Source organism: Canis lupus, chromosome 1 (genome assembly GCF_011100685.1).
Source record: "Canis lupus familiaris isolate Mischka breed German Shepherd chromosome 1, alternate assembly UU_Cfam_GSD_1.0, whole genome shotgun sequence".
Lineage (NCBI taxonomy): Eukaryota > Metazoa > Chordata > Mammalia > Carnivora > Canidae > Canis > Canis lupus.
Window position 1 is genome coordinate 93,731,026 of NC_049222.1, and position 27,880 is coordinate 93,758,905.

The 27,880-nt window shown below is 39.1% G+C and overlaps 1 protein-coding gene across 1 annotated transcript; it reads left to right on the forward strand.

Annotated features, from left to right (window-relative positions):
* Positions 1-236: 236 nt before the first annotated feature.
* CDC37L1 (cell division cycle 37 like 1) lies at positions 237-27,808 on the forward strand. Its single transcript, XM_038527253.1, has 7 exons — positions 237-547; positions 4,940-5,221; positions 8,954-9,047; positions 17,649-17,764; positions 18,129-18,251; positions 21,220-21,384; positions 26,187-27,808. Exons 1-7 carry the CDS (start codon positions 416-418, stop codon positions 26,286-26,288), a joined length of 1,014 nt encoding a protein of 337 aa, XP_038383181.1. The 5' UTR covers positions 237-415; the 3' UTR covers positions 26,289-27,808.
* Positions 27,809-27,880: the final 72 nt, after the last annotated feature.

Sequence of the window (27,880 nt, forward strand, 5' to 3'; positions counted from 1 at the left end):
CGCATCTCTCGGCGTCCGAGACCCACGGCGCACAGCGGAGGGAACACGCGGCAACAGCGACTCGACGCTACGCGGCGCACGGCGCCCTCAGGGATGGATGGACTGGGCAGCGCCCAGAGGCTTCAGAGAAGGGAATTTTAAACGCCAGCCCCAGCCCCATCCCCTTCACGCAGGCCCCCCCCGGGCCCCGCCTCCCCGGCCCCGCCCCCCAAACAGGAAGTGACGTCGCCGAGCGTGTCCGTCTTCTTCCGCCGTCCCCGGCCCAGGCTAGCGCGGGGTGTGCGTCGGCGTCGCGGCCGGCAGAGGCATTCTGGGTAACGGCCCCGGCCGGCTGGGGCGGCTGGCTCCGCGCAGCAGGTTCCACTCACGCCAAGTCGGTTGGCAGTGACGCTTCTAGGGCTGGGGCCCCCCGGACATGGAGCAGCCGTGGCCGCCGCCGGGACCTTGGAGCCTCCCTCGGGCCGAGGGTGAGGCTGAGGAAGAGAGCGACTTGGACGTGTCCCCCAGTTCTCCCCGCTGCCCGCAGCTGCCGGGCGGCGGCGCGCAGGTGAGAGGGGTCCCGCGAGTGGCGAGGGGGATGGGGAGGTGCCATCGCCAGGCCCCGAGAGCCCCCTCTCTCTCCGCGCCCCCCCCCTGCGCCCTGTGCCGCGCCCCCGTCTCACTCCCGGGGGCGGTGGTCAGCAGCTTGGTGCCGTCCCGCGGCTATTGTAGCATCTTCGGAGGGCTTCCCAGGGGGGCTGGCCACATACTCCCGACCTCCATGTCCGCGCACACCTCTTCACCTTGGCGAATTCCTTCCCCTCCTTGGGAGATGTCCCTCCCCCCCTCCGCCCCCTCCGCCCCCTCCTGACAGCACCCAGATTTGGGGCGGCTAGCGTTCTAACGTTGACCCTTTGTCCCTTCGTGCGTGTGTCTTTATCCGAGCGCGTTATTCGGTGGGAGGCTCTAATACTTGTGCTCCGGTACTGGTGTTGCACAGGGAATGGTTGGTTGTATTCCGGCAATGCCCCGAGCTCCTGACCTTTTATCCAGATTTAGGATCCAATTTCACTGACTTCTGACATCTGAATAAATTCTGTGAACCTCGCTTTTTGATGCTGCTGTGAATCCGTCTCATTAACGCGACCGCTTCCCCCCACCCCCACCCCCCACCCCTCGTCCGATTATGCTTGAAGTTCGGCTTCACCTCATTCTCCAGGGAAAACGTACAGGCACACGTTTGCCTGTTCCCCTCAGACTGCCTTCCTCGTATTCCTGGTGCTACTTGTGGTTTTCAGTCCAGCCTTCTTTCCTCTGAAACTTAACCAGATGACACATCATTTCGGATGTTTTTTTGGGGGGGGGTCCTATCTTAGGGAATGCTTATATACTCATATATGTCACCTTGCCCTGGTTTTTCTCCTACTCTGAGTGTGTTTGGAAGTGTATTTCAGGAACACAGACCAAACACTAATATGTTCAGTGAAACGGGTTATAGGTTCTAGGCTTCTTGCAACACGAGGTTCCAAAGGGCTTAACTAAATTAACAGTTTTTCTTGAGGCTCATCCTGCTAGCTGTTAGTGAAGATGAGTTATTTAAATTATTTTCCAAGAAGTGTAAGGCCATCAGTCCTAAGCCCAGCTCACTGGGTTAGTTGGCTTCACAGAAAAATGCTGTTTCATAACCGTAGACTGTACTTCGGCCAGCCAGTCTCTGGGAAAGTGCAAAACATGTTTTAGGAGGCCACCATGAGAGTTGATAGGTCAGTAGTCACCCCCTAATTATGGATCGCTGGTGTCATCTTTATATACAAAGCGTGTTATATGAGCATATAACGAGTGTGTTACAGAGAAAAAAAAAAAAAAAAAGAACAGCAGCTGCTGTTGTCAATTTTGAAGGCATATGGGAGAATAAGAGGTCACCAGAATTATAGTGCATTGTGGTTGAATCACAAAAGTAACCTAAGAGGAGCTCTGAACTTAGAAAATATCTAAGCTGATAATACCTGGCTGGGTCAGTCCAAGGAACACATGACTCTTGTTTTTGGGGTGGTAGGTTCAAGCCCCATGTTGGGTGTAGAGATTACTAAAAAGAAAAATAAACTTAAAAACTGTTTTTTTACTTATGCACTTGGAATTGTAAGCTTATTTGGCTGAAAGTGATGTTGTAAGTAAATAGGTTTATCTTTTTCATTAAAAATGACTTCTCTGAGACTCTATGGCTAGTTAGTGGCAGAATTAAGACTAGAACCCACTTCTGGCGCCTAGTACAGTGGTTTTTCCTATGGACTTACTACCATCCTGGATGTAGTTTAAAACCACATGGGTGAAACTACCTTTGGTGTTAAAATTTGCAAAGTGATTACTAATCCTAAATTAATTCCTGTGTTTATAACCCACTTATCTTGCTTGGCTTAGGACTTAAGTTTTTGGATTGGAGTATTTGGAAAGAATAAAATGTTTAATTCAAATTATAAACATTTTGTAGTTTTTTCAAAAACAGCTCTGGTTTAATTTTACGAGATGTGGGGAATCTAGACATCTTAATGTCATATGTTCTGAGATCCAATTAAAGTAAAAGGCAATTCAGAATTTAGAGATTCTGTTTGAGCATTTTTAATGTAAAGTTACATTAGTAAACCTAATGCCAGCAGTTCCATTTTTAAATTTATGTTCATCAGAGTATTATGTTTAATGTTCCTCTAAAACCTCAATTGTGGGATCCCTGGGTGGCTCAGCGTTTGAGCATCTGTCTGCCTTTGGCTCAGGGTGTGATCCCGGAGTCCCAGGATTGGGTCCCACATCAGGCTCCCTGCATGGAGCCTGCTTCTCCCTCTGCCTATGTCTCTGCCCCTCTCTCTTTCTCTCTCTCTCTCTCTCTCTCTCTGTCTCTCTATGTGTCTCTCATGAATAAATAAATAAAATCTTTAAAAAAAATAATAAAACCTCAATGTGTTTACAGGTAAAATTACCTTCTTTTTTTTTTTTTTTTTAATCATCTCAATACATGTTGGGTAGTTTGCTCAAATTGCCAGATGTTATCTGTATAGTCTGTGGAGAGGAATTTAAACGTGAGTCATTTTTAGAATTTGGAAATAAGATTTCTATGTTTGATTTGAGATATGAATGTTTGCTCCCACATAATTTGAAAATGCACGGTATTTTCATTTGTTCACATTGCCTTTCTTAGAATGTATTTGTCTTTTCTGACAAAGCAAATTTTATAACTTCATTATTCTCCTTTTCCTGGCACCTTTTTAACATAGCTGGGCTACAGTTATTATTGATCCTATCTAAAATAGCAAAAAATAAAAATAAATATTTAACTTGATTCGTTAGGACCTGGCCTTCAAAACTGCTAAATGAGTAAATAAAACACCTGAATAGCAACAGTGTCTACATTTGCCACAATAGAAATCTAAGACTCAACCCAAGAAGAGAGGCCTTGCAGCTACTTGTCTGGAATTCTTTGCCACCGCTAGTCTTTTCCAAAAAATGGAGAAACACTTATGGAGTCCTAGCCCCTCAAGAGACTGCTGGTAGAGTAAACAAATAAGCACAACATTGTGTGAAAACACCACTAAGAAGTATGCAAACCTTGGGAAGGGAAGGGATTAAAAAAAGACTTAGGAAGTGATTGCAGAATCTGGTATGGAGATAGGAGCTGGGGGATGAGGAGTTGCCAAATTGAAAGGGGTAGGGGATGGGAAGATAACCAAACAGAAGAGCAACTAGAACTGAGTCTAGAGAGATAGTAGGAAGGGAAGTCATGAAGGACCATGCCATGCCACAGAATTTGTCCTTTACCTAAGACTTTAGGAATGAGTAAAAGTATCAGATTTGTTTTTTGGAGAGATGGCTTCAAGTGTAGTAGAGAATGGCTTCAGATGAGAAAGACTGTATATACATAATTGAGATGTGAAATTATAAGGGCTTGAGTAGTGATGCAGATTAGGAAACAAATCAAGTTAAGATTGTTCTCTATACCTAGTTTGAAATTGATCTTCATTTTGGCTGAGGATTCATAAAATACGTGCTTTCAGCTTTTAGAGAGCTGAGGAGCATAAGGACTTAAACATCTATCACAGTGCCTCACATGCAGTAGGTCAGTAAATATTAAAACTAATTACTGTTGCTTCTCAGTGGAACAGAGTCAGTCACCAGGATGAACCAGTTTTTGCTTTTGTTTTTATAACTTTGCCTATTTTGATTAAGATTAAGCTAAAGAGTATCTGTAGAGTCAGTTATAAACAGAAATTCCCAATATAAGATTTTCTCAGATCACCAAGAGTTGGAATAATAGAGAAGGAAAATGGAAACCAAGAAGTGATTATTTCTAAATAAAAGGTTCTTTTCAGTGAAGAACTTCCAGAACAAAACTCTAAAGATCCGGGATCCCTGGGTGGCGCAGCGGTTTGGCGCCTGCCTTTGGCCCAGGGCGCGATCCTGGAGACCCGGGATCGAATCCCACGTCGGGCTCCCGGTGCATGGAGCCTGCTTCTCCCTCTGCCTGTGTCTCTGCCTCTCTCTCTCTCTCTGTGACTATCATAAATAAATAAAAATTAAAAAAAAAAAAAAACTCTAAAGATCTGATTTTCAGCATGTTGAGTTGTAAGGTAATGGGCTAGATTGAAGCTTTTGTTCTCATTCTGCTGTTTCAGGACTATGAAATGATAAATCCAGTTTCTTGAGCACAAGCTATATGCAGAACATTGTGTTAATTATGAGACTTTTTGCTGCTGCTAGTTGTCAGAGGAGTAGCATAGATTATCAAAGGAGCTTAGAGTCTGGTTGACGAAAGAATACCTATAATATAAAAGTATAACTACATACAGAGAAGTCAGGATACCTATGTATCAAAAATACTATACAGAAATCCTTGACTAACAGAAAATTGAATCGTGCTGAATAAACATACCATTTGCCGTCTTCATTTCTTACAATACTGTTTTTTATCCAGATGTATAGCCATGGAATTGAACTGGCTTGTCAAAAGCAGAAAGAGTTTGTGAAGAGCTCTGTGGCGTGCAAATGGAATCTCGCTGAAGCTCAGCAGAAACTTGGTAGCCTAGCCCTGCATAACTCTGAGTCCTTGGATCAGGAACATGCCAAAGCACAAACAGCAGTATCAGAGCTAAGGCAACGTGAAGAAGAATGGCGGCAGAAAGAAGAGGCTCTAGTACAGAGAGAGAGAATGTGTCTGTGGAACATGGATGCCATTAGCAAGGATGTTTTTAACAAGGTACGTACTACTTTTTACTGGATTAAAATAAGAGAAGAGAAAATGGAAGTGTTTGTACAAACCAGTTGTGCATATTTGGTAACAAAGCAACAGAACCTGTGAACAGTATTGAGTTTTGACAGTTTATGAAAAGTGTTTGTTACAGAAACCTATATCCCCAATAGGGTCAAATGTGAGTAGTCATTAATATAAATACATGGCTGTAGCATAGCACACTGAATGTAAGGGTAGACTCTGGGATCAGACTGCCTTAGCTCTCAGCTTTGTCACATGCTGCTGGCTCTGTGACTGTGGGCAAGTCACTTACCATCTCTAAGCCTCAGTTTCTTCAACACTAGTGGGGGGCGTTATAAAGACTGAGGTAATTTCTTAAAAGCCCATAGGATAGGGCCAGGCAATTGGGAAAGCTCAGATGTTACAGGAGCTTTCTGATGTTGCTGTCAGCTTGCTCTCAGTTTTGTAACACTAACGTATAGATAGTGGATTTGTTAAATAGTCTTTCAGTGTTACTTACCAGTATGTATTTAGTAAACTTCAGGTAGGGAGGGGCACCTGGGTAGTTCAGTCAGCGAAGCATTTGCCTTCAGCTCAGATCATGATCTCAGGATCCTGGGATTCGAGCCCCACATCTGGCTCCCTGCTCCATGGCACTAGGGGGCCTGCTTCTCCCCCTCTCTCTGCCTGCTGCTTCTCCTGCTTGGTCTCTCTGTCAAATAAATAAATAAAATCTCTTTTTAAAAAGCGGAGGGGGGGGGGATCCATGGGTGGCTCAGCAGTTTGGCACCTGCCTTCAGCCCAGGGCATCATCCTGGAGTCCCAGGATCGAGTCCCGCATCAGGCTCCCTGCATGGAGCCTGCTTCTCCCTCTGCCTGTGTCTCTGCGCCTTTCTCTCTCTCTCTCTCTCTCTCTCTCTGTGTGTGTGTGTGTGTGTGTGTGTGTGTCTCTCTCATGAATAAATAAAATCTTTTAAAATAAATAGATAAGTAAACCTCAGATAGTAATCCAGATTTAGCATTATCAGCATTACCAAAGGACTAGTACAGAGCTTTTGTCAAGTTAGTAGTCATTAAGAGTAGTGTTCAGTTTCTCACTGGATTATGTAGGCTTTATTCTTTGACTGTTTTATCTGTAGAAGAAATGGGCAATGGAATTCATTTTTACTACAGTGTAAAGTATTACTTCTTTCTATTTGTACTAAATTCTCAAAGCTTCAGAGGTAGACTGCTCTTTCTAAGTCCACATTCACTTTTATCTTTAGCCATCATTACTCTCTAGACTTCTCTGTCTATAACACCATTTGTTTCTGTCTTAGCACCCACTCTCAACACATCCTCTTAAGCACTTTTAATGTCCTTCCCTTGGGCCAGCCCTAGTTCTTCTATATTAATAAGTAATATACATATGTTAGGTGTACAACACCACTGACTCTATCGGTGCTTTATTAAATTGAGAAAAATTATGAGTACAGCATGCTTACCATGAAAAGAAAAAGAGTATGTAAAATAGAATTGAAAGGTTTCCTTCACTTCTAGTTTCATTCCCAGAGATAACTGCTATTAACAGTGAGTTGTATCTTTCTAAACTTTTTACGTGCTTGTAGCATTGTGTGTTTATTTTTTTTATTTATTTATTTATTTTTTTAAGATTTTATTTATTTATTCATAGACACAGAGAGAGAGGCAGAGACACAGGCAGAGGAAGAGAAGCAGGCTCTATGCAGGGAGCCCGATGCGGGACTCGATGCTAGGTCTCCAGGATCACACCCCAGGCTGCAGGCGGCGCCAAACCGCTGTGCCCCTGGGGCTGCCCGCATTGTGTGTTTATTATTGTGCACACACACACCAAGATCATTCATTATCTGAATGATTCACTGTATCTATATATATTTTTCTAAGGGGTGTGTATTCTTAGCATTTATTTCTGGTTTGCATTTATACACATAACTACTTAAAGTAATTTTTTTCTTCCAGAAGGAGTGGTCAAAGTAGTGTTTCTTTGTTTTAAAAAGTTAATGTCTTTTTTTTTTTTTAAGATTTATTTTTTATTTATTTATGATAGACACAGAGAGAGAGAGAGAGAGGCAGAGACACAGACAGAGGGAGAAGCAGGCTCCATGCCTGAAGCCCGAGAGAGAGAGAGAGAGAGAGAGAGAGAGAAAGAGGCAGAGACACAGACAGAGGGAGAAGCAGGCTCCATGCCGGAAGCCCGACACAGGACTCGATCCCGGGACTCCAGGATCGCGCCCTGGGCCAAAGGCAGGCGCAAAACCGCTGAGCCACCCAGGGATCCCCAAGTTAATGTCTTTTAACACAGTGGTCACAAAGAAAATATTTTCATTTGTCTCTGCTTTTATTTGTGCGTGTGTGTGTGTGTGTGTTTTAGGTTCTAACATAGCCTACATTTATACCACAAATTAATTGGGATTACTTTTATGTTCTAGTCATTTGGTCAAAATTGTACATTGGTTTTGTCTGTGAGCTTGAGACTTGAGAGCACTGGTCTAGATCTGTGCTGTCCAACTCGATAGCCGCTAGCCACATGTATTATTGAGCGCTTGAAATGTGGCTAGTCCGAATTGAGATGTGCTGTAAGTATAAAATACACACCAGATTCCAGTAACTTAGTACCAAAAAAAGTAAAATATTTTGTGAATGATTTTTTTGTCTTACATGTTGAAATGATCATATGTTGGATATATTGGGTTAAATAAACCAATTACCGATTTCATCTGTTTTTCCTTTTCAGTGTGGCAAATACAAAACTTTAAATTACATTTGTGACTTGGATTGTGTTTCTATTCAACAGTGCTGGTCTAGATAGCAGGATATATAAAGGAAAAAATGTTTTTACTATGAAATATATAAACTTGGGACGCCTGGGTTGCTCAGTAGTTGGGCTTCTTTCTGCCTTTGGCTCAGGGCGTGATCCCGCCGTTCCAGGATCGAGTCCCCCATCGGGCGCCCTGCATGGACCCTGCTTCTCCCTCTGCCTGTGTCTCTGCTTTCTCTCTGTCTTTCTCATGAATAAGTAAATAAATAAAAATCTTCAAAAAAAAAAATACAAACTTGTGTGCTTCTGCATTGTAAACTGGTAGAAAGCTACTTTGGGATTTTGTTTTATGGCAGTGATGATTACAAGGTTTAAATGTGATCACAGAACGTTCTGTGAAACTGTCCTGCCAGTTTTCTGGCTAGATAAAAACTTCATCAGGGTCCATAAGTTATGGCTTATTTAACTGGAAATAAGCACTTCCTTAATAAAAATTTGTACTTGATTTCAGAATCAAAGTGTTGGCCTATCCTAAGAAAAGTTTGCAGCAAAGGTCCATTTTAGGTTTATGTTCTGTTGGAGAAGCTATAGTAAATATACTTTATACACTTTGAATGTCTTAAGTTTATTTCTAGCAAGAACTCCAAAGATTTGTGTAGAGTTCCAAATATTTAATGGTAATGAATAATGCAAAATATATATTTGGAATGTAAAGGATCTTTCTATACTTTGATGGGGAAATTCCACTTAACAAAAAAGTTAATGCACTTGGATTTTTTGGTATGATTTCTAAAATAATTCTGTAATTTTGCACAGATTTTTTTTTTATACTACCTTTAAAAAAAATACTATACTACCTTTTAATAGTATCTGTAGGAAGCATTGCTAGGCATTCAGTACCTGAGAAAGAATATTCAATGAATATAAAATCTGATTTTAACTTTAAGCATTTTTTTTCTTAGAGTTTTATTAATCAAGATAAAAGAAAAGAAATAGAAGATGAAGATAAATCAAAATCATTTATGCAGAAATATGAACAAAAAATCAGACATTTCGGTAAGTCTACTGCTTAGTTTCCTTATTTTATAAAGTGTTTAATATTGGGGCCCCAGGGTGGGTCAGTCAGTTGAGTGTCCAACTCTTGATTTTGGCTCCAGTCATGATCTCAGGATTGTGAGACTGAGTCCTGGGTGGGGCTCCATGCTCAGCAGGGAATCTGCTTGTGATTCTCTTTTTCCCTCGCCCTCTGCCCTTCTGCTTATGTGCATGTGTGCTCTCTCTCTGTAAAATAGATATCTTTTTTAAAAAATGTTTGATATTGGGACACCTGTGTTGCTCAGTGGTTTGGCGCCTGCCTTCGGCCCAGGGTTTGATCCTGGAGACTCCGATTGAGTCCCATGTCAGGTTCCCTGCATGGAGCCTGCTGCTCTCTCTCTGCCTCTCCCTCTGCCTGTGTCTCTGCCTCTCTCTCTGTATCTCTCATGAATAAATAAATAAAATCTTCCTTTTTTTTTAATTTTTATTTATTTATGATAGTCACAGAGAGAGAGAGAGAGAGAGAGAGAGAGGCAGAGACACAGGCAGAGGGAGAAGCAGGCTCCATGCACCGGGAGTCCGACGTGGGATTCGATCCTGGGTCTCCAGGATCACGCCCTGGGCCAAAGGCAGGCGCCAAACCGCTGCGCCACTCAGGGATCCCAAATAAAATCTTCAATAAAAAATGTTTGATATCATAAATATGTATACAAACAATGTATTTATAAAATGGAAATTACACCTGGGTGGCTCAGTTGGTTAAGTGTCTGCCTTCAGCTCGGATCATGATCCCAGAGTCCTGGGATTGAGCCTTGTATCAGGCTCCCTGCTCAGTGGGGAGCCTGCTTCTCCCTCTGCCTGCCACTCCCCCTGCTTTGTGTGCACTCTGTCTTTCAAATAAATAATTTTTTTGAAAAATGTTTTTTAAAAAAGTGGGGTATGCCTGGGTGGCTCAGCGGTTGGGTGTCTGCCTTCAGCCCAGCGTGTGATCCTGGAGTCCTGGGATCGAGTCCCACATCAGGCTCCCTTCATGGAGCCCGCTTCTCTATGTCTCTGCCTCTCTCTCTGTCTCTCATGAATAAATAAATTAAATCTTTAAAAAAAAATAAAAATATTAAAAATTTTTAGAAAACGAGAGGGGGACAAAAAGAAAGATAAATGACAAAACTCCAGTTTTATGGCTACTTCTGGCAAAGTTGTACAGTTCTTGCTTTATACTATTTTTTGGTCATAAATAGATTGACAGTAAACTAAATTGTGAAGAGAAGCAAAATTCAATCAATTCTTATATAATGCTACCCTCTAAGACACCGTCTTTGCTTACTACATGGTCTCTTTCCGTTTCCCAACTAGTCTGCTTTTGCCTTTTTCCTTCTTTGCTTCTGTGGTATCTGCTTATTTTATGGATATAAGATTAGTATTCGGGGCAGCCCGGATGGTTCAGTGGTTTAGTGCTGCCTTCAGCTGCCTGATCCTGGAGACTTGGGATTGAGTCCCATGTCAGGCTCCGTGCCTGGAGCCTGCTTCCCCCCTCTGCCTTGTCTCTGCCTCCCTCTCTCTCTCTCTCTCTCTCTCTCAAATAAATAAGTAAAATCTTAAAAAAAAAAAAAAAAAAGATTAGCATTCATTTTCAGATTTTGGATATGTTTATATATAATTTATGTGGATCCTTAACTGCTATTCAGATAAACATAGTAATAGAAATATGTATACAAAATACTGAAAAATTGTTTTTTCTATTGGGGAAAGACGATGGGTTGGGGTTTGATGTGGTGAAGACTTCCAACAGGAGAGAACATCTGAGCTAGATTATGAAGTTCTCCTTGTAGATAAGGAAGCACTAGCATTGTGTGCAAAAGCAGAGTCAGGAAACAACATGCTGTGTCGGGTAAGCGATGTAGTACTGCTGGAGTCAAAATGCCACTGGGAAATATTAGAGATTAAGGCTCAAGGCATATTATTTGACCCCAAGTAATATGTTAATTTAGTAAACATAGTTTTTATTTGTAATATGTTAATAAGCTTATTAATACATGGCATTTTGAAATGTATTTCCAATGTTTTCCCCCCCCAAAATATTTATTTATTTATTTTTAAAGATTTTACTTATTTACTCATGAGAAACCCATAGAGAAAGAAGGCAGAGACATAGGCAGAGGGAGGAGCAGGCTCCATGCAGGGAGCCTGGTGTGGGACTCGGTCCCAGGACTCCAAGATCATGCCCTGGGCCGAAGGTAGGTGCTCAACCGCTGAGCCACCCAGGCGTCCCTCCCCCTAAGTATTTAGAATTTCATTCATTCTTCAGGTTTATTAAAACAGTAGATAGTACTTCAGATTTTTTCCCCTTTTTCTGTAGTTTACTCATAAAGAATTTATTTTTTTCATATTTCTTATTTAAAAAAAAAGACTGTGTATTCAGATTAATTCAAGGATAGGACCTGAAGAAATGAACATAAAGTTTTTACTTTTAAAAATTCTGTAAATGACTCTTAGTTGTGATAATGTGATTTACCATTCCCACCTGTGGTCCTTGCTTCTTAGATCTATGTGTTCCACTGCCTCTAGCGGAATAGCCTCCTTCAGGGTCTTGTCACCCAGCTGCATGCCATGGGAAAACCTAGTAGGTACAAAACAGTTCCCTCATTTTTGCTATAAACTGAATGCCTCAGTAAGAAACAGTTTCGTCTGGGGAAAAAAACCTAATCTCACAAGGTATTGTAATCCACCTGGTACTATATTTAAGTCTTTAGTAAAGCATTTAGCCATTCCATAAAACCTGCTTCTGGGTAGTGATGTTTGTAAGACCAGTGAATTTCATGAACCTATTGTCTTAATGTCTTTTGCTGTATAATGAATTTCTGCATCAAGATATCATGTGTATGGGTACTAAATAACTCGTTTAGTAAGACCATAGGTGTATTAACTGGTAGAAGCATGGTGGTGAGGGAGGACAACACCGGATCTAGAATAGGTTTGTTCAAGTGAGGAAACATCTTTCCAAGATGAAATGGGACCAAGATAAACAGTTTGTTACTTGATGGTTGACTGGTCCATCCAGTATATGGTGCCATATTTAGTTTTCAGCACTGGATTCTGCTACAGGCAAGTTAGATATTCAGAGGCTATACTGGAATATTGTTGATGGGGTGATCCTGTGCCACTGAATGTCTGCCACCATGACCCCTGAGTTTAGAAACTATATTATGCAAGTAGGGAGATGGCTGAGGGAAAAGGCTGACTTGACATCCAAAAGTGACTAATAAGCAGCAGCTTTGCCATTGCATGTTGGGGGCTTCCAGTGTCTCATCCTCTTATACTGACCAGAGCCTTACTGTCTTCAAAGCCAGCCAGACCTGATAGCTACTCCCAGATTCACATTGTGCCTGTTTCTTAATGGAAATGTACAGTAGCTTTTTACTTCGGAGAAGATATTCTACTTGCCACAGCTCTTTGGATCCCCAGAATGTTACTGAGGTGGTAGGCTCCCAAATTTTCATGTGTATCTTACCAAGACATCTGGATCCCTGCTACTTCCTGCTCGCCAAGTTTCATCGGTATGAAGTGGGCCAACTTGGAGTCACGTGGGATGATGAGGTGATAAAAGTCCCTGTGGACTAAATTGTGGCACAGAGCTGACAGGGACCTTAGGCAAGATAGTGAAAGTTTAATGCTTTTCCTGCTGGGTGGAAGCAAATGTTTCTGGTGTTAATGCTTTTTACGGTAAAGATTCGGAGGGGAGCATTTGTCAGAATTATGACTACATTGATAGACTTCTTCAAAGCAAACACATCTGGAATAAATGCAGCTGTAATTAAAGCTTCCCACTAAAGGCTTTTCAAACTTGGATTGCATTCCAGACTCTTGGAAGACCTGGGCCTGATACGTGGGGCGCTGGGAAGGGCTCCAGGGGCTTGATACCAGTACTTCTCTGTGGTTTCGTGTGTACTTGACATTAACATTTCCATTAGGGTATTTCTTTTTTTGTTTTTTTGTTTTTGTTTTTGTTTTTTTAAGATTGTATTTACTCATGAGAGACACAGGCGGGGGGGGGTGGGGGGGCACAGACACAGGCAGAGGGAGAAACAGGTTCCATGCAGGGAGCCCAATGCGGGACTCGATCCCAGGTCTCCAGGATCACACCCTGGGCTGAAGACGGCGCTAAACCATTGAGCCACCCGGGCTGCTCTTCCATTATTTGTTGACTATCGTAATTTTGCTCAAATAAGTAGATGAACTTTACCATTTAATGGTAAATAGTATGACCATATCGTGGAGTATTTTAAAGCAGTGAAATCTTGATTTTTTTTCTCTTTAACATATTTAATTCATTAATTTAGTTAATTCATGTTTTATAAATGAAAAATACCAGTTTAGCAACAAAGTCTGTTTTCTTTTAAATTTCAGAGTAGTTTTATTCAATGTCATATGCATGTTTGACATCATTTTCTGTGATCATCAGAGTGACTTTTAGATGATGTAGCATAGTTTTTCATGGCATATTCTCTCTTCACTTCCAGTCAAAGTTAGCTGTGATTTAAGATTTTTGAGTCTTGTCACTGGAAATTTTACCGAAAGCTAAAATGTTTGTATAAATATTGTGATGGATCTTTCTCATTTGTGTGGAAGGTAGATAATTCACTCTCCTCAGTGTAAACACATACATATTGCTTTTCAAAAACACATTAATGTCCTGTTTTTTTTTGCTTTTTTTGTTTTAAGATTTATTCATGAGAGACACAGAGGGAGAGAGAGGCAGAGACACAGACAGGGAGAAGCAGGGTCCCTGCAAGGAGCCCAGTGTGGGACTTGATCCTGGATCCTGGGATCACACCCTGAGCCGAAGGCAGATACTTAACCGCTCAGCCACCCAGGTGTCCCTAATGTCCTGTTTTTGAAAGACATTTAATATAAATATAAAGTACCCCTGAATAGAACATGGACTGAAATTAATAGAAAATTAATATATATAACAGGATTCTAATTTTAACTCATTAAAATACAAGCCCAGAAAGAAATGCATTAAAGTGTTAACATTAATTTTCTCTTGTAGGATTGCAGATGATTTTTCTGGATTTTTCAAATTCTTCACAATGATCATACATTTTTTTTTATAATATGAAAAAAAATACTTTGAAAGGGTTTATCCTAAGAATTCAAGGATGGGTTAACATTGGAAAATTTATTAATGTGATTCACCATATTTTAATAGTTGGTAATAGTATAAACCACAGGACTTGGTGATCAGTTTGATGTGGGAGGAAAGGAAATGTCTAGAGGAATTTCTAGAATTTTTGAGTGGGTGACCTAGGAGCACTGTAGATGGCAGGGAGAGAAAGACGGGTTTAGTTTCAAATAAAATGACTTTATGTGCAAGTGTGTAGGTAGAAATAGTTGTCTAGTGGTAGGTTATTGAAATACAGGAGACCCAGGACCTGGGAAATACAGAAAAAATAGGTCATTTTTCTTTCATTAAGACATTTACAACGTTTTGGGGAGGTTTTTAGCAGATAGAGACATTAAAATAATTAGTGTAATTTAGAGGATTCAAATTTATTACTCTGTAAGTATAAAACAAAGAAGAAAGAGAAATCAGTAATGATGCGTGTATTGGAAGACCATTTTAAGAATCAGGTGGAATGGGCAGCCCAGGTGGCTCCGCGGTTTAGCACCACCTCCAGTCCAGGGTGTGATCCTGGGGTCCCAGGATCGAGTCCCACATCAGGCTCCCTGTGTGGAGCCTGCTTCTCCCTCTGCCTGTGTCTCTGCTTTTCTTTCTCTCTGTCTCTTGTGAATAAATAAATAAAATATTAAAAAAAAAAAAATCAGGGGATCCCTGGGTGGCGCAGCGGTTTGGCGCCTGCCTTTGGCCCGGGGCGTGATCCTGGAGACCCGGGATCGAATCCCACGTCGGGTTCCCAGTGCATGGAGCCTGCTTCTCTCTCTGCCTGTGTCTCTGCCTCTCTGTCTCTCTCTGTGTGACTATCATGAATAAATAAATAAAATCTTTAAAAAAAAAAAAAAATCAGGTGGAATACTGAGAGCTGATGGATGGATTGCAAGTTAGACGTTCAGGAAAATACATAGGTGAAAGCACATAATTAAAATATTTTAATTTATCAAAATAGGGGTTTTCAAGCATTCAGAGATTGGTTGGCTAGTTGAAATAACTAGATTAATCTTAACCAAAGGATTTCATGTTTAATTGCAGGAATGAATTGTTCCCTTTTGTGTTGATACTACCTAACATTTACTCTCTGTCAAGCACTGTCTCATGTGCTTTATGTGTATTAACTCATTTAATTCTCACAGAAACCCTCTGAGAGAGTGTTATTTGCCCTATTTTACAGAAGAGGAAAGGGAGGTGTAGTAAATTGACCTATGCAGTTGACTTCCAGAGTTGGCTTGCTTAGTCACTGTGCTAGATTGTGCTACTTTCTATTTGTTTGTTTGTTTGTTTGTTTACAAATTCCAAAATAACATTCGTAATTTCAGCTATGTTCTGTTCTACTAAAGCCATTGATTATCTGTAAGTATTTTGTTCATAAGATTCCATATTCTTTCCGCAGAGGTGTGTATGGACTCCCTGTAACCTAACCTCGATTTGATGGTAATTGATAGACATTTTTGAAATCAGGTGGTGATAGGTGTTTCTCAGATAAAGAAAAGCTGTGGTCAACCTCAAGTATTGTTTTTATCTTAGTTACTAAATGGATAGTTTAAAAATTGTAACATTTAATGATACCCATTCCTCATGATCCCTAAAAGTAACTATTTCATATTATCCTTCCTGTAAAAGAAGCCAAAATAGATAAGATTTTGGTGCCACAGTAAGTGATGATGCTGCCATGGAGAAGTAAATAGAAGCAATGCTCTATGGATGGTGGATAGCATTAAAAATACTTCCTCTTCTGGAATATAATAAACCTAACACAAAACTGCTTCATAAGATTTATTTTATGGCTTTAGGTATAAGGAAGAAAGATTATGCCTTCTTTAGATCTGACCCTCAGAAGTTATTATTATTAAACTGTTTATACCTTGAGAAGTAGTTTTAAGTAACTTTCTAAATCATTTTTTCTCAGAATTTAAAACTCCCTAATCACTATATCCAAAGTGTTGGAGAAATACTTTATAAAGCGTGTAAACTCTTTACATGAAAATACTAAAATGCTTATTCCTTTTTTTTAAATGAGAAAATTAATCGTTTATTTTCAGTTGATTTCCATGTGTTGCTAAATGTGTATTTTTCAGTAAGACATTTGTCCTCAGTTTTGTTCTTGTGTTCTAATGTGGAACTTTAACGTATAGAAGTTCAATTTGTGTCTAGAGGAAATATTTACTGCCAAACTGTTGACACCATCTTAATACAATTTCCATAATGATTCAATGACATACAGACTTCTTTGGATGAGTCTTTTTTTTTTCTTTTTAAAGATTTTATTTATCTGTTTGAGCAAGTGAGAGAGAGTGCACGCACAAGCAGGAACAGAGGAAGAGGGGGAAGCAAACTAAGCAGGGAGCCTGATGTGGGGCTCAATCCCAGGAACCTGGGATCATGACCTGAGCCAAAGGCAGACCCTTAACCAAGTGAGCAACACAGGCCCTGGATGAGTCTTAAGAATCTAAAGCTAACATAGTTAATTTGTTCAAGTGTAAGGCTTACAGAACAAAATTTAAAGCTGAACACTGCTGGTTCCATGATGGCATTGACTTTTTCACCAAATTTCTTACTAATTTGAATACCTTAAGTAGTATCTGAATAAGCATGATATTTTTTGAAGCAAAATGGCAGGGATGCCTGGGTGGCTCAGTGGTTGAGCATCTGCCTTTGACTCAGGGCGTGATCCCAGAGTCCCAGGATTGAGTCCCACGTCGGCCTCCCTGCATGGAGCCTGCTTCTCCCTCTGCCTGTGTCTCTGCCTCTCTCTCTGTGTCTCTCATGAATAAATAAATAAAATATTTTTTAAAATGAAGCAAAATGGCATCTTCTTTCAAGTATGCTTAATGTGATTGTGTTTTCTATGTGTTATAAACATGACTAAATGATTAAGATGACTAAAATGTTTAAAGTATATTTACTATTTTAATACCTACTGGATTGGTTTTCCGTGCTGTCAACATTTGACCATATCATCTTAGACATTTTAAAATAAATTAGAGATAATGTGGTTTTTCTATTGTATTGTTTTGCTAAATACAGTTTCTTGAGATTTTGCTATATGTCATCTTTCTAATAGAAAAATTTGTATTCTGTGAATAAATAATACTGAATTTCTTGAAGTCATTTGTACTCAGTTCAGCCAAGGTTGTCCAGCCATCTCAATTTGCCTGGAACTTCAGGCATTTCCCAGGTGCAGAGTTTTTTGGCTTTAAACCAGTCACCCTACTTTAACCTAATTATTTAAAATAAAACTTTCTGTGAACTTGAAAAGCTATTTCCAGTATATTGAGTATTGCTTTATTTGCTCTTTTACCATAACAAATTGCTGTGGTACTGTGAATTATCTTTAAAGAGAATCATTTTAAAATATCAATTTCTTTGTTTATAAGAGTATCTGACAATTGTAGTTTAATTCTTGGGTTTTTTTGTTTTTTTTGTTTGTTTGTTTTTTGTTTTTACAGGTATGTTGAGTCGATGGGATGATAGTCAGAGATTTTTGTCTGACCATCCATACCTTGTATGTGAAGAGACTGCTAAATATCTTATTTTATGGTGTTTTCATCTAGAAGCTGAGCAGGTATCATGTGAACCTTTGAGTTTCTGAAACCTTAGTAGAATTCTGGTCTACTTTTTGTTTTTTTTGTTTTGTCTTTTATGTTACTTTGAATGAAAGCAAGAAGGTTATTAAGTGGAATTAATAATCTTTTTGTTTTTAATCTCCTTGAGTTTACTGTGGGAGTATTTTTCATTGTTTTAGTTAGCATATGGAAACTTTTCTCTGATGTGCTCTCTTTGCAGCCTCATTTCTCTGTTCCCACATACTATAAACCTTTTTCTTTTATAACCTATTGAAAAATTGTGTTTTAAAATTCAAATAGTAATCACAATATTAAATACATTTCCAGGGGTATTTCTCATAATTTTAATCTCTCTATTTTCAGAAAGGGGCTCTAATGGAACAAATAGCACATCAGGCTGTTGTAATGCAGTTTATTATGGAAATGGCCAAAAATTGTAATGTGGATCCAAGAGGGTGTTTTCGTTTATTTTTCCAGAAAGCCAAAGTAAGTATTTAATATTTTTAAATGAGAAGATTAAGCATTAAGTGAGACCTCTTTGGTCCATATACATCAAAGATAGCCATCCAACTAGAATGCCACAAGCTAAAGTCTGTATAGATATTATAGTGAGAAAAAAATTACATTGCTGATTTTATGCTAATTTAGACTTAAGGGAGCTCTGTAAGAGGCTATACTGTATCATGCACATGAAATTGAGACTTGTTTAGATGAATGTGTTTAGGAAAATTAGAGTGGTGCATCATTTATTCAGCCAATAAGTATTGACTGTCTTGCAAGGACTGTTCAAGATGCTAAGGATACAGTGTTGAATGAAACAGATATAGTATATTCCATGTTTAGAACTCACAATTTAACAAAAATAAAAGAAGTCACAGTTTAATGAGAAATGACTTTTGTAATGAAATAATAAGAAACAACCTGAAATTTTAATGACTAGAAGAATGTTTAAAACCTGTGGTACAGGGATCCCTGGGTGGCGCAGCGGTTTGGCTCCTGCCTTTGGCCCAGGGCGCTATCCTGAAGACCCGGGTTCAAATCCCACGTCGGGCTCCTGGTGCATGGAGCCTGCTTCTCCCTCTGCCTGTGTCTCTGCCTCTCTCTCTCTCTCTCTCTGTGACTATCATAAATAAATAAAAATTTAAAAAAATAAAATAAAATAAAAAATAAAACCTGTGGTACAGGGGCAGCCCGGGTGGCTCAGCGGTTTAGTGCCACCTTCAGCCCAGGGCGTGATCCTGGAGACCCAGGATTGAGTCCCACATCGGGCTCCCCCTGCTTGGAGCCTGCTTCTCCCTCTGCCTGTCTCTGCCTCTCTCTCTCTCTCTCTCTCTCTGTCTCTTTCTCTGTGTCTCTCATGAATAAATAAATAAAATCTTTAAAAAAAAGTACTTTGTTTTTCAGCTTATTATTGGGTATGTTTGAACTAATGCTTTTTTTTTTTTAAGATTTTATTTATTCATTCATGAGAGACACAGAGAGAGAGGCACAGGCACAGGCAGAGGGAGGAGAAGCAGGCTCAAGGCAGGGAGCCTGATGCGGGAATCGATCCTGGGACTCCAGGATCACGCCCTGGGCCAAAGGCAGGCGCTAAACGGCTGAGCCACCCAGGGATCCCCCCCCCCCTTTTTTTTTAAGATTTTTTTTATTTATTTGAGAGAGAGAGCGCATACAGAGGGAGTGGGAGAAGCAGACTCCCTACTCCCTACTGGATCTTCCTACTGAGCAGGGAGTCTTTTGTGGGGCTCTATCCCAGGACACTAAGATCATGACCTGAATTGAAGTTGGACACTTAACCTACTGAACCACTCAGGTGTCCCTGAACTAGTGCTTATTAATAGGATAATGGAACATAGCCAAACCATGTTTATTCTTTAAAATTTACTTTGTCAAAATAGAAGTGAAAAGTCTCTAACCTTAGCATTTTGTTGTTAATAGTTTTTTTTAAATTAAGGAATAACTGACTTTCAGGGTACTTAATATTTTGTGCCAGGTACTATTCTAAGCACTTTACATGGATTAACTCATTAAATCCCCATAAGATTTTTTGAAGGTTATTATTTCTGTTTTACAAGTTAGGAAACTAGCATATAGAATAGATTACCTAAAGGAAAAATCAGTCAAGTCTCTCCAGATCTAAATCACTAGGCCTTCCACATGCAGTAAAGCCAGAAGTTGAGCCACTTGGCTCCTCTCATAGTTTGTTGCAAAACCATTTGAGAAGGATCACTTCTGGATCTGAAGGCTAATGTCCTATGTGTCTATGTAAGTAGCATATTGATTAAAGTGAAATACTATAATTGGATTAAGGAAATGATTGCTAAATTCATAAAAATATAGAATAGCAGCACAGAATATTGTGTGATTTGTATAGATATTGATGTTAATAACTAACTCGCAAGTTTTAATTTGATTACATAACCTAAACTACATTAAAGAAAAAATAGCATTCTACACAAAGGGCCCAATGATATTATGGAATGAGATTTTGATAAAATCCCTTCCATCACCTGAACTTAAAGCCTAAAGTCCTATTAGTGGAGGATAAGTGCTGTGTCATTCTTTGCAGAGGAAACAAGTGGAGGCTACTGCTAGTTGGTTGTTTTACATCAAGAATCTCGATTATGTTATGCATCATAGGAGGGAGGTCTCTTCCAGCAACATAATACTCCTACTTTTTTCTCTCTATGATGTTGAAAACGTAGTTGTTTCACTAAAACACAGATACTTCCAGAATGGAATTGAATATTGAATTTTATTTGGTTTTAATGCTTTTACAAACAGGGAGTATAGAGCTGGAGAATTACAGAAACAGATAATAGTGCCCTATCATTAATTGATGGACAATTAGAAGGTTTTAAGAACATCCCTTGCCTTTGCTTGGCAATGTGAGAGGTCAAGTGAGGACTATTTTGGATCCTGACAAGAATCAAGAAATACAGAGAATTCCTACTTTTGTTATATTTGTGTACATATGTATGTGTGTGTGCGCATGCGTGTGTGTGTGTGTGTGTATGTTTGTTTTATATTACTGGACCAGAGGGAAATGGAACACACCAGTCATTAATATTCCTATAAAACAGGTAGTTTTCACAAATCTGACAGGGATTTTGGGTGGTGTCTATGTACATTTAAACAGTTCGCCTTGGGATCCCTGGGTGGCGCAGCGGTTTGGCGCCTGCCTTTGGCCCAGGGCACGATCCTGGAGACCCGGGATCGAATCCCACATCGGGCTCCCGGTGCATGGAGCCTGCTTCTCCCTCTGCCTGTGTCTCTGCCTCTCTCCCTCTCTGTAACTATCATAAATAAATAAAAATTAAATAAATAAATAAATAAATAAACAGTTCGCCTTATCTTTACTTCCTCCACTTCAGATCTAATACATGTTTGTTAGAATTCACTGTGTCGTCTGAAAGTCTTGAAAAATAAGTCTTTGTTTTATGTGTTTTTCTAGGCAGAGGAAGAAGGTTATTTTGAAGCATTCAAAAATGAACTTGAAGCTTTCAAGTCAAGAGTCCGACTTTATTCTCAATCACCAAGTTTTCAGCCTATGACAGTTCAGAATCATGTTCCCCATTCTAGTGTGGGATCTATAGGTTTGTTAGAATCCTTACCACAGGTAAGTTGGAAAAGTAAATATTTGTTTCATAAATTTATTCACATAATTTTTGTTCTTTTGGACTACTCTTTGTTCTTACATATAATATATGTGAGATCATTTTAAATATTCTTGCCTAAGAAGATAACTTCATTTCATGCCATGTTTTGACACTAAATCTCTTCCATCTGTTGCGTATTTTGAGAGACACCAACTTCTACTCCTTTAAATATAGAAGAGATGAGTTACTCCTAAGCACTCTTAAGGGCAAGTGTTACCTATTGATCATTTTAATCATAAACTTCTCAAGATGGTTCCTGAGGAACATCTCATTCTCAGCGAACTGTACTATTAAGAATTTCTTAGGATGGGGGTGCCTGGGTGATGCAGTCAGTTGAGTGACCACCTCCTGGTTTCAGCTTGAGTCGTTATCTTGACAAGGAAGATCATGGAATCTTGTCATGGAATCAAGCCCTGTGTGAGGCTCCCTGCTCAGCACAGAGTCTGCTAAAGTTTCTCTCCCCCATGCGTCACCCTCCACCCCCTTGCATGCTTACCCTCTAGCTCTCAAATAAAAAATACTTTAAAAAAAAGAAAAAGAAAAAAGAATTTCTTAGGATGGATTAACTTCAGAGCATACATCCTGTGGCAACCCAGGTGATTTGTTCCATGAGTTTATTTAGTATTATGAAATGTTAGTGTTGCCTGCCAGAGGTAGCATTTTTATTTGTTTTTTTTTATTTTTATTTTTTTGCTGTTATTTTTTTTTTAATTTTTTATTTATTTATGATAGTCACACAGAGAGAGAGAGAGAGGCAGAGACATAGGCAGAGGGAGAAGCAGGCTCCATGCACCGGGAGCCCGACGTGGGATTCGATCCCAGGTCTCCAGGATCGCGCCCTGGGCCAAAGGCAGGCACTAAATCGCTGCGCCACCCGGGGATCCCCAGAGGTAGCATTTTTAATACGTTAACGCGCCTTCTGTTAAGGTGCTCTTTCTCGTAATGTTCACCGATTGTTTGAGCCTCTCTGAGATCAAAATAAAGGTCTGTTTCTAGCATGAAACAATTTCTGTCAGAAGAAGGAAATTTAAGTTACCACTAGAAAGTTGCTGCCCATGTCTATTTTAGTAGCATTTTAATTGAGCCCAGTCATCTCACATTTCCAGGCTCCAAGATTTCAAGACCAGCTTTAGCCAGTTCAGTGTGTGGCCTACACGGTGAAAAGGACAGTCTCATTCAGAAGACAATATGAAGAGAGCCCTGTAGTTTTAAATCTCATTAAGTGGTAGGATGGAGATTTTCAGTATCTATACCTCATACCTCTATAATTTCACCATTTCAGTTACATAAATCATAGGCCAAAGTGACAATTAAGGAAAGCAATTGATAATATTCAACTCAGCTAAAAATACTAATTCTCAAGGATAAAACTAATCAAGGTCTTGATTTTTACATAATTAGTAATTCTACCCCTTAGTTGCATATATTAGCAGTATTCCCCTTCCATTTGTTCTACAGAATATCTCTTTCTGCTCTATAAATGTAGTAATGATTTTCTCTTCCGTTCTTTGAGAAATAGCCCACAGGAAAGTAGTCTTTCCAAGGGAATTTTATGACTGTAAGACACTGTCAAGTCTAATATATAACCTAAAATTAAGATGTCACATAATGAATACAGAGGAAGAAAGAGACTTTGAAGAATATCATTGGTTCTAAACATAAGAGGGAAAAGACACGAGCTAAAATATCATAATAGGCCTGTATTATCAACAAGTTGTTTTTCATTTGAGAGAAATAAGTTCTTACTGCATGCATCAGCTTTTGAATCTGCTGCTCGGCCTCTCCTGGTGAGACGAGGGGCTGGGACTATATACAACTTTGACACTTGAAAGTTGCTGATATTTCAGGATTGTTCAGACCTAATTCACTTGGGCCAACAGTCTAATTCCTTGTGGTTGAAGTTGACCATCCTGGTCTATCCCTCCTGAGGAAGTGAAGGGCTGGATGATATTTCAGCTAGATACACAGAAGGACTGTGGACTAGGTGACAGCTTCTGAAAGAAAAGCTTCCTGCGATAATTATATCCCATTTTTATTACATTTGCTTATAGATTACAAAACATGTTCACCTGCTGTTTCATTTAATCTTCTCAAAAGCCTCGTGATTTCTTTTCATTCATTTTTATGGATGAATAAACTGAAGCTCATGGAGGTGAAGGCAGTGTGCCTGAAATCAGGACAGGAAGCAATGGGGCTAATCCTGTAATCCTAGTGTCTGTTCTACTTCACTGTTCATTCACCTGCACTCCAGATTGTTGTTGAATCCTATGCTGGAGATAGGACAGGAGACACAGATATGTGTGTGTGCTCTTACAGAGGGACTTGTCACTGAAATGAGAAAGGTGTTGAGAATACTACCAGATGAAAATATGGGGTAGCCAGTGGAATTTGTAGAGTAGGTTAGGTATGTTGATTGCTTTTTGTTTTTTAAGTCTCTGCATGATGAAGCCTTAGAGTTCTCAGGGAGATAGATGAGTTCTGGGGGAACTCCAGTCCAGTCTTGGTAGGATAATTAAAAGCTCTGTTCTGAGGGCCTTTGGAATTGGGTTTGCATGGTCAGAAAAGGTCATAGCACTCTTGTTTCTTTGGAAAATGGGATAGTCTAATGAGAGTTCAATAATTTTTTATAAAACTTAAATTTGGAAATTAAATAAATAAATTAAATAAATAAATAAATAAATAAAATAAATAAATAAATAAATAAATCTATCTTAAATTTGTGGAGGACACCTGGGTGGCTCAGCAGTTGAGCGTCTGCATTTGGCTCAGGGCGTGATCCCAGAGTCCTGGGATCGGGCCCCACATTGGGCTTCCTGCATGGAGCCTGCCTCTCCCTCTCTCTCTCTCTCTCTCTCAGTCTCTCAATGAATGAATGAATGAATGAATAAACAAACAAACAAATAAATAAATGAAATCTTTTTTAAAAAAGTTTGCATTAACACTTCAGCTTTTAATTTTTTTTTCGTTGACAACAGTCTTGTGAAATAGCCAGATACCACCATCCTTAGTTTTGCGAGAACTAAACCAAGGCCTCTTGGACAGAAGTCCAAGTTACCTTAGGTTTATCCTATAGACTTGGTTTCAATTTTATTAAATTGTGAAGAGTGGTTTTCTCTCTAAGGACTGCAGTACATTAGGTGGAAGAGGCAGGATTAGAACAGAGGTCCAACATTACTGTAGTTTTCCAGACCCCCGTCAGTCATCTCTGCCACTGCTTTCATCAAGACTTGATTGGGAATAATCTGATTTCTGGCTAGCTTTTTGACTTTTACAAATACAATGTAATAGAATCACAATGTATTGTACTTTATTAAGAGCATCTTTTGAAACCTTTTGAAGGGCAGCTCTGGTGGCTCAGCAGTTTAGCGCCGCCTTCAGCCCAGGGCTGATCCTGGAGACCCAGGATCAAGTCCCACATCGGGCTCCCTGCATGGAGTCTGCTTCTCCCTCTGCCTGTGTCCCTGTCTCTCTCTCTCTCTGTGTCTCTATGAATAAATAAAATAAATATATTTTTTAAAAAAATCTTTTGAAAATAGCTTTTGACTTTTACAAATAGAATATAATAGAATCACAATGTGTATTTTACTTTATTAAGAGCATCATTTGAAAACTCTGCCTCCCTTTGGGTGGGAAAGTTTAAGACCTCTATCCTCTGGCCGGATTATTTTCCTCATTGTTGTTCATTAAATAAAATAAGCAAATGGGATTCCTGGGTGGCGCAGTGGTTTGGCGCCTGCCTTTGGCCCAGGGCGCGATCCTGGAGACCCGGGATCGAATCCCACATCGGGCTCCCAGTGCATGGAGCCTGCTTCTCCCTCTGCCTGTGTCCTGTGTCTCTGCCTCTCTCTCTCTCTCTCTCTCTCTCTGACTACCATAAATAAATTTTTTAAAAAATTAAAAAATAAATAAATAAAATAAAATAAGCAAATGAAAACAGATGAGAACGGTAGTAAAACTCTGAGTACCTAGGAGACACTCAGAACAACTGAATAGATAAAATTGAATTCTTAGGGAAGAATTTCCTAAAGTCCTGGGTCTTATGGGCTTATGTCCCTAGTCATGGTGCTTTAATAAATGATAGTTTTATTTTTACTTTTATTGAATAAGGTTTTCTTCCTAGCTTTAGAAGTATACAGTTAGAATATTTATGAGTTTTAAAAATAAAATCCAAATTAAAATGTTCTTTTATTCTCCATGTTAAAATATGGATCTAAGTACCTCTCAAAAGATTCATAATTCCTCACTTTTTACCTTTTGAAAAACCAAAATAGACTCTGAAGGTAGCTATAATTTTTACTTGGTAAATGGATTTTTTTCCTTATTCAGAATAGTGTTTTCCATTTTTAATACTTACTGGGGTAATTAGTAATTTCAAAATGCATTGCCAATTTAAAGCAGTATTTATCTTTTAAATAATCCATAGCTTTGTATATACAATTATATGGAAGATGTAGCCTTATATGATTAAATAAATTGCAAGTTTTGTTAAAAGGGGAAAAAGTTAGTGTTTATTCCAGTTTTATTTTTTACATATGTCATCCTGTCTTTGTCACATCTTCTTTGGATCAAGTGGTCCAGTCTATTTTTTTTTTTTATCTTTTTGGGTTTCACCCCAAGTTTGACTTCAAAGTCCATTTGCTTTCCCCCCTACTTTGCATTTACTACACTGAAGAGAAATAGTGTGAAACTGAATATGTAGTTGCATATACTGGCATAAAACTGGTTATCATCTATGGTTTCTTCCCTATATTTTTTTTTCCAGAATCCAGATTATCTTCAGTATTCTGTCAATACAGCTCTTTGCAGTTTAAACTCAGTGGTACATAGAGAAGATGATGAATCCAAAATGATGGACACTGTATGATTTGGTTAAGACTGCTGAGGCCAAGTACTATTTTGTTACAAGAAAGGAAGAACTTGGCTATTTTCTTGACACTTTTATGGGTGCTGCACTTTATTTTTGTTCGGTTTTGATGGGAGGGGAAAAAAGAGTACTGAAACGTTTTGTAAAATTTTTTTTATGTGCTGCTAGGTTTTTTGATTTTTTTTTCGGAAGAGAGGAGTGGTACCATATGTTGAAGTCAAACTGGACTTTTTTTTGGCTACTAAATTTGCCTTTAATCTTATTGTTCTCAGTTTTGGAATCAAAGTATGAAAATCTGCACAAATGCAATGTTTACAAGAACTGGTTGATTCTAGGAGGCATCTGCTACAGTCTCTTTTTATATGGATATGTACATGTCCTACTCTACAAAAATGATTAAAGATAAAAATGTACTTGTATCCTACTGCTAATTTAGCTGTCAAATCTGGTGTTTCATCATATTAAAAGCAATAAATCAGTAGTTGATAATCTACTTTACTAAATAAGCTGGGTGGTGAAAATTAAAACAAAGTCTTTCCCTTTAAAATAATATTACATTTGTATTTTCGACACCATCAGTTAAATCCTTGATTATAGTATCATTTTTATGTAGACTGACTTTATCCCCTATGTATTCTCAAAACTGTATTATTTAGAAGTCAATTTTACCCTGTTGACTTTTTAATGTTAAGGGTTATAGTAATATAAAAACTGATAAAGCTAATACAATTTTTGCAATTTTTTTTTTTTTTAGTGAGATCAAGTTTGAACTCACTCTTAATTTCTTTACTTGACATAGTCTGGGATCTCTCAGGGAGCAAGTTTTAAAAGAATACTAATGGCCTGTAAGAACAAACGGGAAGAATAATCTGATTTTTAAAATCATGGTGGTTTCATTCTGATGTAGCCCAAGGACTTTTTTAAAGGCAGGAGAAATCTTGAAGACCCAATTGCCTCAAGCTGCCAACTCCTTATTTCTAAGAATTTGGTGATCCTTGTCGGTAATGATGGCTTTTACTACATTTGTCATTTCTGTCCTTAGGTCAGTTACCATAGGATGCTTCTGAGCTTTACTACTTCTTATATAATTCATTTCAAATGTGCCAGGGTATTTCATTATTCATTTGGAATTAGATGACCGTGCTATCCTTATTATTGAGGATTTGTCTTCTGACTTAGGGGAACATGGGCTTTGGTGTGTATCCGGTGTAGTCTCTGGCTCAGTCCCATTGAGAGTAGTAGCACATGTTTGGAAGATGGCTGACTGGGATTGGGAATACATGTCTCAATTTGAGAAACCAAATAATGCTAAGGGACCCATACGGTGATCAAACCTGTGACCGTGGCCTCATTTGCACCTTGTTTTAACTGAGGTGATAAGGCACGTGGTACCCATAGAAATGGACCGGAATTACTGAATCATACTTCTGTAACATCACAATCTTCCTGGTTTTCAGAATAAAACTTTTTGTGCTTTTGATATAAGTAAATACTCTATAATAAAATATTTGACTAATTTATATGGTAGTATTCATCAGCCTGTAATTTTTTAACCAATAGCCTAGTTATAGAAGTTTTTTTTTTCTGTTCTG

What these genes read in the sequence shown, in the direction of transcription:
- CDC37L1 (XM_038527253.1), top strand. Translation starts at nt 416, where the DNA reads ATGGAGCAGCCGTGGCCGCCGCCGGGACCTTGGAGCCTCCCTCGGGCC. An exon ending in TTCATCTAGAAGCTGAGCAG is followed by an intron (nt 17,765 to 18,128) that starts GTATCATGTGAA and finishes CTCTATTTTCAG; the next exon opens with AAAGGGGCTCTAATGGAACA. An exon ending in TGTTAGAATCCTTACCACAG is followed by an intron (nt 21,385 to 26,186) that starts GTAAGTTGGAAA and finishes TTTTTTTTCCAG; the next exon opens with AATCCAGATTATCTTCAGTA.